This window comes from Sphaerodactylus townsendi, linkage group LG06 (genome assembly GCF_021028975.2).
Source record: "Sphaerodactylus townsendi isolate TG3544 linkage group LG06, MPM_Stown_v2.3, whole genome shotgun sequence".
Taxonomy (NCBI): Eukaryota; Metazoa; Chordata; class Lepidosauria; order Squamata; family Sphaerodactylidae; genus Sphaerodactylus; species Sphaerodactylus townsendi.
Window position 1 is genome coordinate 29,136,269 of NC_059430.1, and position 13,247 is coordinate 29,149,515.

At 40.5% G+C, this 13,247-nt stretch overlaps 1 protein-coding gene across 2 annotated transcripts in view; it reads right to left on the reverse strand.

Moving 5' to 3' along the window:
• Window positions 1-5,658: 5,658 nt before the first annotated feature.
• CREB3L2 (cAMP responsive element binding protein 3 like 2) overlaps window positions 5,659-13,247 on the reverse strand; it is a 94,539-nt gene continuing 86,950 nt past the window's right edge. For both annotated transcript variants that reach the window (XM_048501767.1, XM_048501765.1), the window contains exons 10-12: window positions 12,733-12,859; window positions 9,594-9,816; window positions 5,659-8,324 (exon numbers count right to left, since the gene is read on the reverse strand). In XM_048501767.1, the coding sequence (XP_048357724.1) occupies window positions 8,249-8,324; window positions 9,594-9,816; window positions 12,733-12,859 (426 nt within the window). In that variant the 3' untranslated portion in view covers window positions 5,659-8,248. The remainder of the gene's footprint in view (window positions 8,325-9,593; window positions 9,817-12,732; window positions 12,860-13,247) is intronic.

Consider the following 13,247-nt stretch of genomic DNA (forward strand, 5'->3'; position numbering starts at 1 on the left):
TGGAGGTTCTATTGAGCTATCATCAAGTTAATTATGTGTTGTACCAAGAGGCCAAAAACAAGACCAGACTGAAATAAAAAGCCAACTTCTGATAAACAGAGAGACATTTTGAAGATATGGACACAATTTGTGGACTGGATGAAAGAAATTGGAGTCAAAGAAGAAATATGGGAGAAGAGAGTACAAAGAATGAACTTACTGCTGCTTACTTAAATAAACGGGATAAAAAACTGGTGGGGGAGGGGGAAAAAAGGGGAAAGTATGCTTTGGAACATGTTAACAAAAATGCATATATTGTATAAATGTAATGAAATTTCAAACTATACAATAAAAATTATTTTTAAAAAGCCAACTTCTGATAAACTAAACCATCCACAGCATTTCAAACTCCCTGAAATTTTATTTACTTATACACTATGTCTCTCCCCAGTGGGGTACAATGTGATTTACATCATTCTCTCATCTATTTTATCCTCACAATAATTGTGTGTGCTGGATTAGGCTGAGAAAGGAAGGTCACCTAGTAATATATTGTCAAAGACTTTCATGGCCGGATTCAAGTGGTTGTTGTGGGTTTTCCAGGCTGTGTTACTGTGTTCTGTTAGATCTTGTTCCTAACGTTTTGCCTACACCTGTGACTAGCATCTTCAGGGGTGTATCACAGAGAGAAGTCTGGCAACTTTGGAATCAAATGTTAACAGCAGGGCTATGACTGCTATATGCTTGTGAGAAAAAAAGAGAGAAAGATGTCGCATTTTTGCATGAGCCTAGCATCCTAGGCAAGAAATGCTGCCATCCAAAAGAGCAGCCTATGGCTAGTTTTGCTCTACCACAACATTTAGCTCCACTAATCTTGGGTCCTGACATTATCACATTGAGAGTTCCTACACACACTCACAAGCACCAGCCAAAAAGATGGAGGAAGGAACATCCTTTGAATAAAACTAGAACATTAAGTCCAGCATACAGGCTATGCTACTTGCAAGCCTTGTTCCCGTTTTCTCCGAGGCATACAATTATCTTCTTGAGAGGTAGGTCAAGAGCAAGGGTGGTGCACTGAATCCTCTCAGACAGCATTTTATTTATACATTAATCTCTTCTAAATTACATGCACGCATATACAATGCTAACAGCCTGGTTTTAGTGCACAGCTATTTCATTCCGCTGGACCTAAATGACGTTTCTTCAAATCACTTCCTATCACTAGAGAGCCAATATGATATAGTGTATAGAATGTTGGACTAAGATCTGGGAGAACCAGTTCAAACCCCCACTCTGCCATGGAAGCTCCCTGAGTGACCTTGGGCCATTCACATCCTCAGCATAACTGTTCTCTCTGTGAGGCAAATCTGAAATCTCTCCAACTTTCCATCTCACTTCTCAAAGGTGATTAGATGCTGGAGCAGCATTCCTGTATGCTCACTGGGTGGTTGTTTTTCATTTCAGGGGCAGGACAGCCTCTTGTCCATCAGACTTACCTTGCAGGATTGTTGTGAGGATGAAATGGAGGCGAGGCAAATGATGAAAGGCACTTTGAGCCCCCATTGGGGAGGAAGGTACAGATGAAATAAACTGGTTAACTCTTCAGAAATGAGACAACCAAAATCTATGTTAATTGTATAGTGCTTAATTATGAGAAGACTTTTTCAAACACCTATTTATAGCCTTGTTAACAGAAATTCCAATGGTATAATGGACACTTACACCAGTGGAGAAAGCAAACATGCTGGCAGGCACCAGGCAGCTTTTTGGCACCCAAACCCGAAAGGGCTTACTGCTCTAAAGCTATGTCAGCATTGGAGAGCCCGCCAGTGCAGAAAGGGGCAGGCTGGAGTTTTTCCCAGAGGTGGATCCAACTTTAGTCTGCTTCCATGAGGCTTTCAGTCCAGTAATGCCCCCCCCTCCCAGCTGCAGACTTACACTACTAGAAAGTGTGGTCTAAGTCTTTTTTTCCCAATGGGGCTATTCAAGCAGCAGGAGGTTTCTGAGTTTTGTCTCCTTTCCACGTCACCCCAAACCCTTTTGGGGGTGGTGCAACGGAACTTTTGCCACTCTGTCACCAGCCGCTGAGGAGACCCTCCCCATTTGTATGTTCTTTCCTAGTGGAGACCCCACATCATTATCTCCTCCTCCATTTTATCATCACAAAAAACCCTGTGAGGTAAATTAGACTGAGTGTGGGTGACTGGCCAAAGGTAACCAACAAGCTTCCATGTAGACTCAGGATTTGAACATGGTTACCTCAGATCCTAGTCTGAAACTCTGACCATTACACCACTCAGAAAATAAAGAACAAAAACCACCATATCTATGCTGCTAATAATATCACCGTGTATCTATGAAGTGTCAGGTGCTTAGTGATGCCAAAATGCTCTAAGCGAATAAAGTGCAATACAATGACATAAGATTTCAAAATTGAACCACAATTACAAGAGTCTCACCTGTAGGTTCCACTTGTAGTCAATCCGTGCTATCCAATCCAGTACATACACAACATCAGAACTCAGCTACTTCCACCGTATGACCTTGTAGATGCGGACACTCCAGATCACATTAACCCGAGTCATCATTCAGAAGCATTGGTTCAATGGTCAGTTATCAATGATTTGTTTTTTTCCCCAATATTTTATTAGTGCAACATGCATACAACATATTGTCGAAGGCTTTTACGGTCGGATTAAACTGGTTGTGGTGGGTTTTCCGGGCTGTGTGGCCGTGGTCTGGTACAGACAGTCCGGAAAACCCACCACAACCACATGCATACAACACTTTACCACTGGCATGCCCATTTCAGCTCTCATCATTTCTGCTGTATTGCCACCCTGTGATTAGACTGAGAGTGTATTTTCATGGCAAAATGGTTTGAACTGGGGCCTTCTGGATTCTTGGTACTCTTAACAACTACATTAGGAATGTTTGAAATCCAGATGATTAACATTTTCAGCATGTTGTAAAGCAGTGATCCTTAATCAAAAGGTATAATCCCCGGATTTTCCCCAACCATATCTGTATCTTGGTGCCATTCCCACCCCACTCATCCCTAGCAAAATTCTAAGAAGGTCCAGTTAGTGTGTTACAAACTACCATTTGGCATCCCTGTCACAAAATTTAAAAGAAAAATTCAGGAGGTCATGTTAATAGATCTTAAACATTTAAAACATTTTTGAGACATGGATTTCGAATAGATCTGCCGTAAAGCACTCCCACCAGGAAGAAAAAGGAGGCATTGAATTCATTGCAACACCAAGATCTCCTAGTTTCTTTTTTATAAAAGCTTGAGCAATGTTAAATATCACTATGAAATCATAATTTTTCTAACACTATCTCTTAATAGGCGTTTGCTAAAATCCTTGAGGAAAAAGATGGGCTTTTTGAGGAAAGCAGAGTGGGTGGTGTGGAGTGCCCACGATTTTGTTTAAATTAATCTTGATACATTTATTACATTTAACTCTTACCTTTATCCAAATATGACAGAATAACAGAAAGGTTGTTTTTTTTTCTTTAGGAAAATATTTATTTGCAAGGAACAGATAAAGCGTTACATACTTTATTCCACTACATACAAAAAAGCACTTAGTTTGCTATTTGGTTTTAGACTGCTTAACAATACAGGAAAACAGGTTTTCTATACAAAAATCCTCCCCTCCCCCCCCCCCCAGTGTACAGTATGAACAATCATGTGACGACCTAGATGAGCAATACATATAGGAAAAATTACATACAAATTATTTTCAAAGGGTCAGCTTTAACAGAAAGCTCAACTAATGCTAGAAAGCAAAGAGACTGAAGTCAAAATTGATGTTCATAATTCCAGTAATTTTTTCCGGTTTCTACTTAGCTAGGTAATTGCCATATTTCACACAGGCCAGTTCCATTTAAATGCAAACCACAAAAACACATTGGTTTATTCACTGAAGAAGGACTAAGTGATATGAGCAGAAGGGTGCAAATTTAGCCTAGAGTATCACTTCCAGCTTCACAGGGCAGATACAATCCTGTACTCATTTCAGCATATATTTTGGTAACCCCTGCAAGCTTTGGTCAGATTAAGTGCATTTTAATAAGTCAGCCTTTGTTTTTGAGGAAAGTGAGGGTTTAATCTAGCTGGACTACATTATCCCCAAATACACAAATCAAGGACTTCTGAGACTCTGCTATGAAGACAAATGTCCCAATATGCAGTGGGATAATGTACTCCACACTGAGAGAATTTATCTGCTTGCAGTATGTGCATCAACAATGATAGAGAGGAATTAAGGCACAGAAAGCAGCAGGTTGAGGGAATAATAATTAAGAAGCAAAATTATAAGGAGGGGGAAATTGTGGGAAGTATTTACATCATACACCCATTAGGAATGTCACTGTCATATTTTGTCAGCATAAAAAATATTAAGATCTACTGCACATTAGACGTTTCTAATCATTTGTTTGTGAAAATAAGCCTGGCAAATCCCAATGAAATAACAAATGGTCCACTCACTGATCTGGTTTATGCATGCATGTGGCATAGTGGTTAAGAGCAGGTGTACTCTAATCTGGAGGAACTGGGTTTGATTCCCCGCTCTGCCGCTTGAGCTATGGAGGCTTATCTGGGGAATTCAGATTAGCCTGTGCACTTCCACACACACCAGCTGGGTGACCTTGGGCTAGTCACAGTTTTTTGGAGCTCTCTCAGCCCCATCCACCTCACAGAGTGTTTGTTGTGAGGAGGGAAGGGCAAGGCGATTGTAAGCCCCTTTGAGTCTCCTGCAGGAGAGAAAGGGGGGATATAAATCCAAACTCTTCTCTTCTTCTTCATGGACATCACTGAATATCTCTGCATTTGACATCTGACTGTCCAGCATGTCAACTGATTCCACGAAAATTATACTGGGTAGTATGATAGCTCACTTCAGAATCTCAGTAAGAAATATCAAAATTTGCAAAAATGCCAATGAAAAGAGAACAAAGGGGCATTTGGACAAGGTGGTACACCCCAGTGGTAAAAACCAAATACAAAAACTTTGTCCTTTCTCTGAGTTGACAGCAACTCTCCTGGGAGATCAGGACAGAAATTTGCCAAGCATTCCAGTTAACAGAATGGGAGTGCTAGGTTTGGACATGGAAGAGTGAAGTTCAAATCCTGGCACAAACGGCTCCAGTAGAAACTGGCACAGCTCAGTAATATTGAATACAGAATATCTCATCCCTTGATATCTCTAGTAAAAGAATCCTGAAACACAGCTGTTGGGGAAGATCCTCTTCTGACTGGAGAATTACATTAATAACCCATATGCATCTTAAAAATACCCTGCTTCCCTTTTAGTCACTAGAGTATTGGCCTACTGTTTCACCTTCAAAAACAATTTTAAAAGAAAGATGGCCACTTTCCAATTAGCAATTTAAAGATGAGCTATTTTTGTCCTGGAGCAGGCAAAAGGATGCTAAATATACAATGCTTTATGGTATGTGTATTGCACAATGGACTTCTAGCATTAGAGAACCCAACTCCATCATGAAAATCCTTGCTGTTGGGGCAATTATGGCTGTTCATTTATTTCACTGACAGTCAAACTGTGCCCAGACAGTAGCTACTCCTTCAAATTGAAGGTTTGAACACACACCAAAGAAGCCCACATGCTGAATTATTTCAAAAAGAGAAAAATTGGACATTTGCAATTTGACACGAAACCTGGCTTTATAATCAAGAATTGGATAACGTTGCTAACCACAGCTGATGAAAAAGGGAACAAATCTTTGGTTTAAAATGGAAACCACTGATTACATCAGAGGGAGTCTGGTTCAGAATCAAAGATATTAAAAAAAACATTAATTTATACAGAACCAATAGCAAATGCATGGGGAAATAAGAGTGAAGTTACAGAATATATTCAGCAAAAACAAAGCCACCATATACGTACCAGTAACATGGATTAAGAAGCGTTACCAACACCATTGCCGATTTCCATAGATACAGAATTTAAAATGATGCTCTTTTTAAAAAGACCACCCACAAACTTTCTAAAAGTGTCATAGCTGCACATACAGAATCACTGACAAGGACAACTTTTGAAACAGACAAGTGTCATAAACTGAAGCGTAATACAAAAAATGAGCCACCCTGTTGATTTTCAAAGTTTGACATTTGCACATGTAGCCATTTGAGATAATCCCAACAAACTCCACCGGAAAGCAACAGAAGACCTTGTTTTGAAAGATCTAAGCAGACAGATATAATTTTGCTAGAGATACCTGGGAGCTATGTTATTTGTGGGGAGGAAAAAGGATGTGCTGCACATTCCAGATATCCACATTAATAAATGCCCACTAGAATGATCTGAAGAGGCTGGTGACTAGTCTGGAAACTCACACACAGGTAACTGTATTGACAGCCCTCATTATGAGAGCTGCAGCGGATGTTTACTGCATTTTCTAATCCCCAAATTGGCTGCTGGTGTCCAAAGTAGAAGCTGTGATCATATGAAGTGACAATAACCTGGAACCTGCCAAGCAGACAGGTTATTAAACCTTCCCTGTTTTACATACCACCCCCTGATTTCAGAACATGCACAACCAAGAAACAAAACCAGGAAAGGACAAAGTTTAAACAAGTGATGGCACTGGTTTTATGCTTCATTGCTGGAAATCAAAACAAGTTTGGAAATTTCTCAACAATTCACCAAAAGCATCTGAAAAAGACGTTGTGGCCCTGGCTTATCATTCTGGCTGCCAGATGAAAATGAGGGGAAACTAATAAATACTATTTACAACAGAGCAGGGAGGGATGGCAGGGGAATCTGAGCACCTGGTTTTCAAATTGCTGGGGTTCAAGAGGCACCTCTTTCGAATGCAGACCACGCAACAGAGGGACTGAATTTTGCCTTTTTCTACCATGCAGATATTTACACTGGCAGTACCAGAGATGACTCTGTAGGGTCATATGTGTAAAAAAAAACCCCAAAAAAGGTATGTAAGAGCTTTTAAGCCATTAACTGCTTTCTGGTTTGTAGATTAACCAAAGACACTGGTTTATTGCACTCTACAAATAATGGGAGGCAGCAAAACTGCCAGATAATCTAAAAATCCCAACCTCCACTTTAATAAATGGACAAATTTCTAGTCCTTGTATGTTGTGGAGGGGAGAAGAAGTACACAAGTAACATGGGCTTTAATAGATAAAGTGGGGCTACAGTGGCCAGTGCGGAACAGAATCTTCATCAAACTGTTTCACACAACTCATAGTCAACTGGCAGAATTTTCCTTCCATTGTTGCAGGATATAGGAGCAGAGATGTGGGGTAATCCAGTCTCTTTAGTATAGCACCCTATGTTAGACAAGAGGCGAGGCTACTGTGGGTTTATTTAGAATCACAAAAAGCTCAAATGCTACTAAAAGAAGCATACAAACCCTTTTAGATTGGCCAGGGTTTCTGACAATTTGAGCTTGTTCCATTTTTCTCCACCAGAAATAGTACAGAGTTTGTACTGTGCGTTTTTCAGAGAAACATCACTCAGGGGTGAAAAGTATCCTTGTTAAATATTTTGAGATTACAGAGATCCGAAATGAAAACGGCGTGCTTTGTTAGCACTCCCGCAATGTTACGCTGGCAGTCTACTGGCAAAATGCGATCAACTGTTCCTCCCCACCTCCCTTCACTGCCCAATATAACCACAGTCAAATTCTTCTTCTGAAACCAAACGTGCTTTCTCCAGTAGGTCTATTGTCCTACTTTAAAGTGTGGAACAATGTTCACCAACTAAGCTGATTTTTCAAAGTAGCATTATAGAGGTTTGCTAACTTTTGGTGACATTTCACTACAAAAACGGATCACAAATTCACTCCCCACCCCAATAGTATAAGTAGCCTCTACAGGGCCAACTCTCTTTGTACAAATTTGTAAGGGAACTCAGACACATCATTCATTTTTACAATAACATGAGTGCTACTTGGGTATTTGTTCAGCTCTTTAGTGCCTCAAGAATTATGGCTGCTTCTTTTATACATCAGCAACATCTTTCTGGCCCAGTTGCCTTTACATTCTCCTTGTTGGGTGCAGGTCCATTAAGGCAAGCTAAAGAATGTGGTTTTGGGCAGCAACAATTAGGGAAGGGGAGACAGAGAACAAGAGCAAAGCCACTTCCTCCCGATCTGGTACAGAAATCAGACAAATGCTTCCCCTTCTGCCCTGGATTTACTGACAAGTTCCTCAGTCCTTTGGTAGGAAAAAAGAAAAGAAGGGACAAGAAAGATCCCTTATTTATTTTTCTTTTTAAGATGTAGCATTAACTCTTCTGTCAATTTCAATGAACTTCAGTGTTTTGCTTGCATCCAACTCTGAGCCGACTCTGTAAAAGAAGTGTGGTCATTATACAAGGGTAACAAATGTGCCCCTCCCTCAAACCTGACAACAGAGTGTTTTATATTGTTATTTTTCTGCCATTGCTATTGTTCTTTAACCATCTGTCGGAATTCACACAGTTCAATCCTCCTCCATACCACAGCAGCAAAATCCCAGGCTTGCTACCTTTCAGCCAGAACCTTAGCAGGGACTGAACCTGGGGGTTCACACATGCCAAGGTTTACACTGCGTAGTGGTACCCCCAGAATACTGTTTTAAAAACAGTAGGTTCCTTTCCCTGGCAGTCGCTGTAGCACACTTTGGCTCTATAACACTTCCTGGCGGAAAAAGGCTACCTAGCCACTGATGACTGCAAAGGAGTAGCCACCTTAAAAACTGACATTTATTTCTGTATGATACCATCATATTGCTTTTCTCCAGTGACTTTGCCCATGCAACACAGGGAAAGTAGAAACCACAGAATATGTCCTCCTGCACTGCCCACTCTATAATAACCTTTGAACCCAGTATACAGCTCCCATTCTGTCAGTCTTACCTGGAAGATCCAAAGTATCTTTTGTTTGGGGTGTGGTGTGGTTTCCGGGCTGCATGGCCGTGTTCTAGTAGCATTTTCTCCTGGCGTTCCGCCTGCATCTGTGGCTGGCATCTTCAGAGGATCAGAGGATGCCAGCCACAGATGTAGGCCAAACATCAGGAGAAAATGCTACTAGAACATGGCCACACAGCCCAGAAACCACACAACACCCCAGTAATTCCAGCCATGAAAGCCTTCAACATTAATACCTTTTTGTTTCTTTTCTACTTACAGACTTCTCCCAGGAGTTGCCAAAGCCTTTGGGCTAATGAATCACATAAGCAGCTGACTGAGACCAACATTTCTACTGAATAGCCAACATTATTCTGTTCTGCTAAAACTCACTCTTCTGATTTAATTTTACTATTTTACCATTATTAATATCACTCAGAATCATATTTTATTTCTACTGTGATTTTTTAATCAAAATCACTTTTCTTTCACAAAAGCTTATATTGTAATAAATGTTTAGTCTGTTAGGGGCCACTGGATTTTATTTTCTCTGCCATTGCACATTCACATGATCCACTGGATCCCCATTTTATGTTCTCAGCTGATATGGAAGGCTTGCCGGCACAGGAACAAAATTGCCTCCTTCCCTCTTCTTCCCTGAAGTAATTCACACATCCATTCCAGAAATTCTCATCTTATCCCTTGGTCCACCCCAGGATATTCACTCACCTGTGTTGCTGCAGCTCCAGCAGCACTGACTTCTCTAGCCGAGTTTCATTGGCTATCGTGATCTCTGTGACTTGGTCATACTGAGCTCTGGATACGGATTCCAAGGACAGAGCTGAGTGTTTGGAGGCATCCATGTGCCTGTCCCAGCCATTGCTGAGATCTGAGAGATGTGGCTCCTCCAAGGAATGAGGCCCCTCATAAGTTAGCAGGCTTCTCGACCGCACTGTACAAATAAATTGTGTTGGGGAGAAGAGATGAAAGTTAATCCCAAAGTCCATGTGAATGGATGTTACAGCTGGCCACTGTTAGGTTTTGAAACTCAGATTCAGGGCAGTCATAACGTTGATGGGAAACATTGGTACTGTGGCACCAGGAATGCTTTATTTTATCCTATGGGTGGGAATATCCCTGGATGTGTATACACTGGAGAATGGTATTAAATAGCAGCCACCATGGGACTTGTTTTTAAAAGCTCACGTTCCCCATAACTTCTCTGCATTAAGTCACATGTGCTGCTACTGTTCCCAGAGGTTTCAAAGAGGACTGCTTCAATTCTCAGAACGCCCCAACATATCCCAACATAGGCTCACAGCTGCTATCCCCCACCACTTCCAAAGCATCAACTGCAATCAGTATAACTCTTAAAAACTGCCAGCAACGAATTGGTTCAGTATAGTGGTTCAGTAAGCAGATGAAGCAGCTGCTAAAAACCATCTGAGTTCTGGTAAATGTCAGGGCCTCGAGGCTCCAGTAATGGCACTTCCTGATAAAATAAGTCTCCCCTGCACAAATCTTTTTTATAAACGCTGCACCACTTGTGTGAAAGGACCGCCACACAACCAAGATCTTTACCAGGGGAGCTGTGACCAGGAAATTTTAAAGGCAGTTATTAAGCATATCCAGATGTCAAGATCGCAGTTCTCTTGACTTCCGGCACCATGAACGGCTGCTGCCCTCCTGTGGGAGAGATGACCCTGTTGTCTCTTTTTCACTTGGGTGGTGATTTCGAGCGACTATAGTTCCATGGATTAAATGGAACTACAAAAGAGAAAGGCATGGTGCTCTGCAAAGGTGGAAATGAAGAGGTGCACTAGATGAAAAACAGCAGCCCCATCTTCTTTGGAGCCTGCCTACTATCATCTCAGCAACAGGAAAAGAAGCAGTTTAAACTACTTTAAGCTGAAAGTGATGCTACTTATTTCCTGAAGAAGACAAGAAGTGAAAAAGGGAGTCTTACCTAAAATCATATACTTCAACCAGAAAGAATTTACTTCTTACGAACAGAAAAGTACAATTGAGTTAAGTGACTGATTTACAAAACTGCGTCATAAATTTGCCGCAGCAATGCTCTTCCACAATCTAAGCAATTAAAGGCTTAAGGAGCCTGCAGAGCAAAGGGATTTATAACCTACCCAGAATAAAAAGACTTGGTCTTTGATTTTGCTGAAAACTGGGAGAGAAGAGGAGTTACAATGACAGATTTAAAACGCAAAACAAAGAGCTACATCAAATCCACCTATATCAGTTTTACCAGACCAAATGCAGAGAACTGAATCAATGCTCATATCTGTGCAGAAGGATATATTGGAAATGAAAAATAAAATTGATAAGGTTGACAGATGGGTGCAAGATATAGCAGAATTGAAGAAAGAGTTTACAGATCTGGCTCAAGACTTGCAAAAAGTTTCAGATGATTCCAAAACTACAGAAACAAAATGGGAAGTTAATCAGAAAGAAATACAATGCCAGGCTGAAAATTTAATTGGTCTGGAGTTAAGGCAGAATGAATTAGAATTGAGAATTCGTGCCTTCCCACAATCAGATAAAGAGAATCTTAGCAAGGATTTCATACCAGATCTTTCAAAATATATGTCTATTTCTGTTCCAGAAATGAAAGCAAAAGTGGATAAAATATACTGTGTGAAGTAACTTGTTGCACAAAAGAAAAAGGTAACCCAAGACGGCGTGAGGTATCTGATATTAAGATCAGTGAAAGAAGATCTACTTTGCAGGCATTTTAAAAAGAGCATGCAGTATCTGGGACAAGACCTCATAATTATGAAGGAGCTGCCATGGGAGATATTGGAGAAGAGGAAAGAATACAGGTTCCTCACTGAGGCACTGAAGAAGGAAAATATTCCCTTTAGATGGTGATTACCAGAAGGACTGGTTTTCATTTTCATTGGAACTCAAGAGAAGATCTCTGATGTACAAGAAGCAAAAAAAATCATTAGCAAGAATAAAAAGACTTTTAAAGTATAGCATATCAATTGTCGAAGGCTTTCACGGCTGGATTCAACTGGTTCTGGTGGATTTTCCGGGCTGTGTGGACATGGTCTGGTGGATCTTGTTCCTAATGTTTCGCCCTGCATCTGTGACTGGCATCTTCAGAAGGTGTATCACAGAGGGAAGTTTGTTACACAAAGTGTGTTAACAGACTTCCCTCTGTGATACACCTCTGAAGATGCCAGCCACAGATGCAGGCGAAACGTTAGAAACAAGATCTATCAGACCACGGCCACATAGCCCGGAAAACCCACCACAACCAGTATAATATATCAAGTTGGAAAAGTTAGAGGTTTACAACATAAGATGGGGGTTACTGAAATTATGTACAAGTATATTTAAAAAACAGCAGTAGCTATTTTAAAGACTAGGAAGAGCAATAAGATAAATAAATAGATGTGGATATTTAATAGAAGGATTCTGGTTAAAGAGGTAAGGGCTTAAATAGATTGTGTTTGCAAGTATCTGTAATCAGGTCATAAAACAGAGGGTATAGAAAACATTTTTCAGCAAGAAACAGAAGTTGATATAAGATTTTTTTATATAGAATGTATTTGTATACGATGAAGGCGAGGTGGGAGTCACGTAGCTTGTACTTAAAGCTGTCATCTGTGTTCTTTTTTATCCGTTACTGTTGTCACAGTTTGTACTGGAATCAAATGTTTGCAGGACTGAGGGTGACACCTTTTTCTCTCTTCTGTTTTTTTTTCTTTTTATAGTTTAATTCTTTGTGGTGTGGCAGGTTCATCACGTATAAACAAAATTAAAATGTTCTAAAAAAAAGAAAAAGATTGCAGTTCTCTCTTTCCTTTTAGGACTGGAGACTCTAGAAGAGTAGCAGTCTTTTACTCACCTATGGAGGCAGTATATGATTCTGGTGTGGAATGTTGATTTGGCAGGACTGCCTTTGTGGTGGAGGAATTAGGCCCGTAAGTCTGTGAGAAGCTGCCAAAAATAATTGCAAAGCATAATACTACCACCTGGCAGAAGAAAAAGGAAAAAGGAAAAAGAGAGAAAAAAGCAACTCAGTTCCTGACAAAATAAATGAGGTCATGTTGTCTGAACACGAACATTGTTGAACTAATGTCAAAACAACTTGAAAGCAAGAAAATTGTGCCGCTGGAGGATTCTACTTTTCCAGAGTTGTATATTTTTCATGTGTTAAAAAGCTCGCAACCCAAAACATAGATCCAAGAAAGATGCAGCTTAAGATGACACATCTCTATTAGTACAGCACCCTGGATGCTTTGCAGCCAGTCATTCTGCTCAGATGAGCTACTTACTCATAAGGAAAAGGTACGACATTTGTCTGGGCTAGATTCAGCTGTGCATTTCAGTGCTGTTTCATACCATCATGGCAGGCACTTC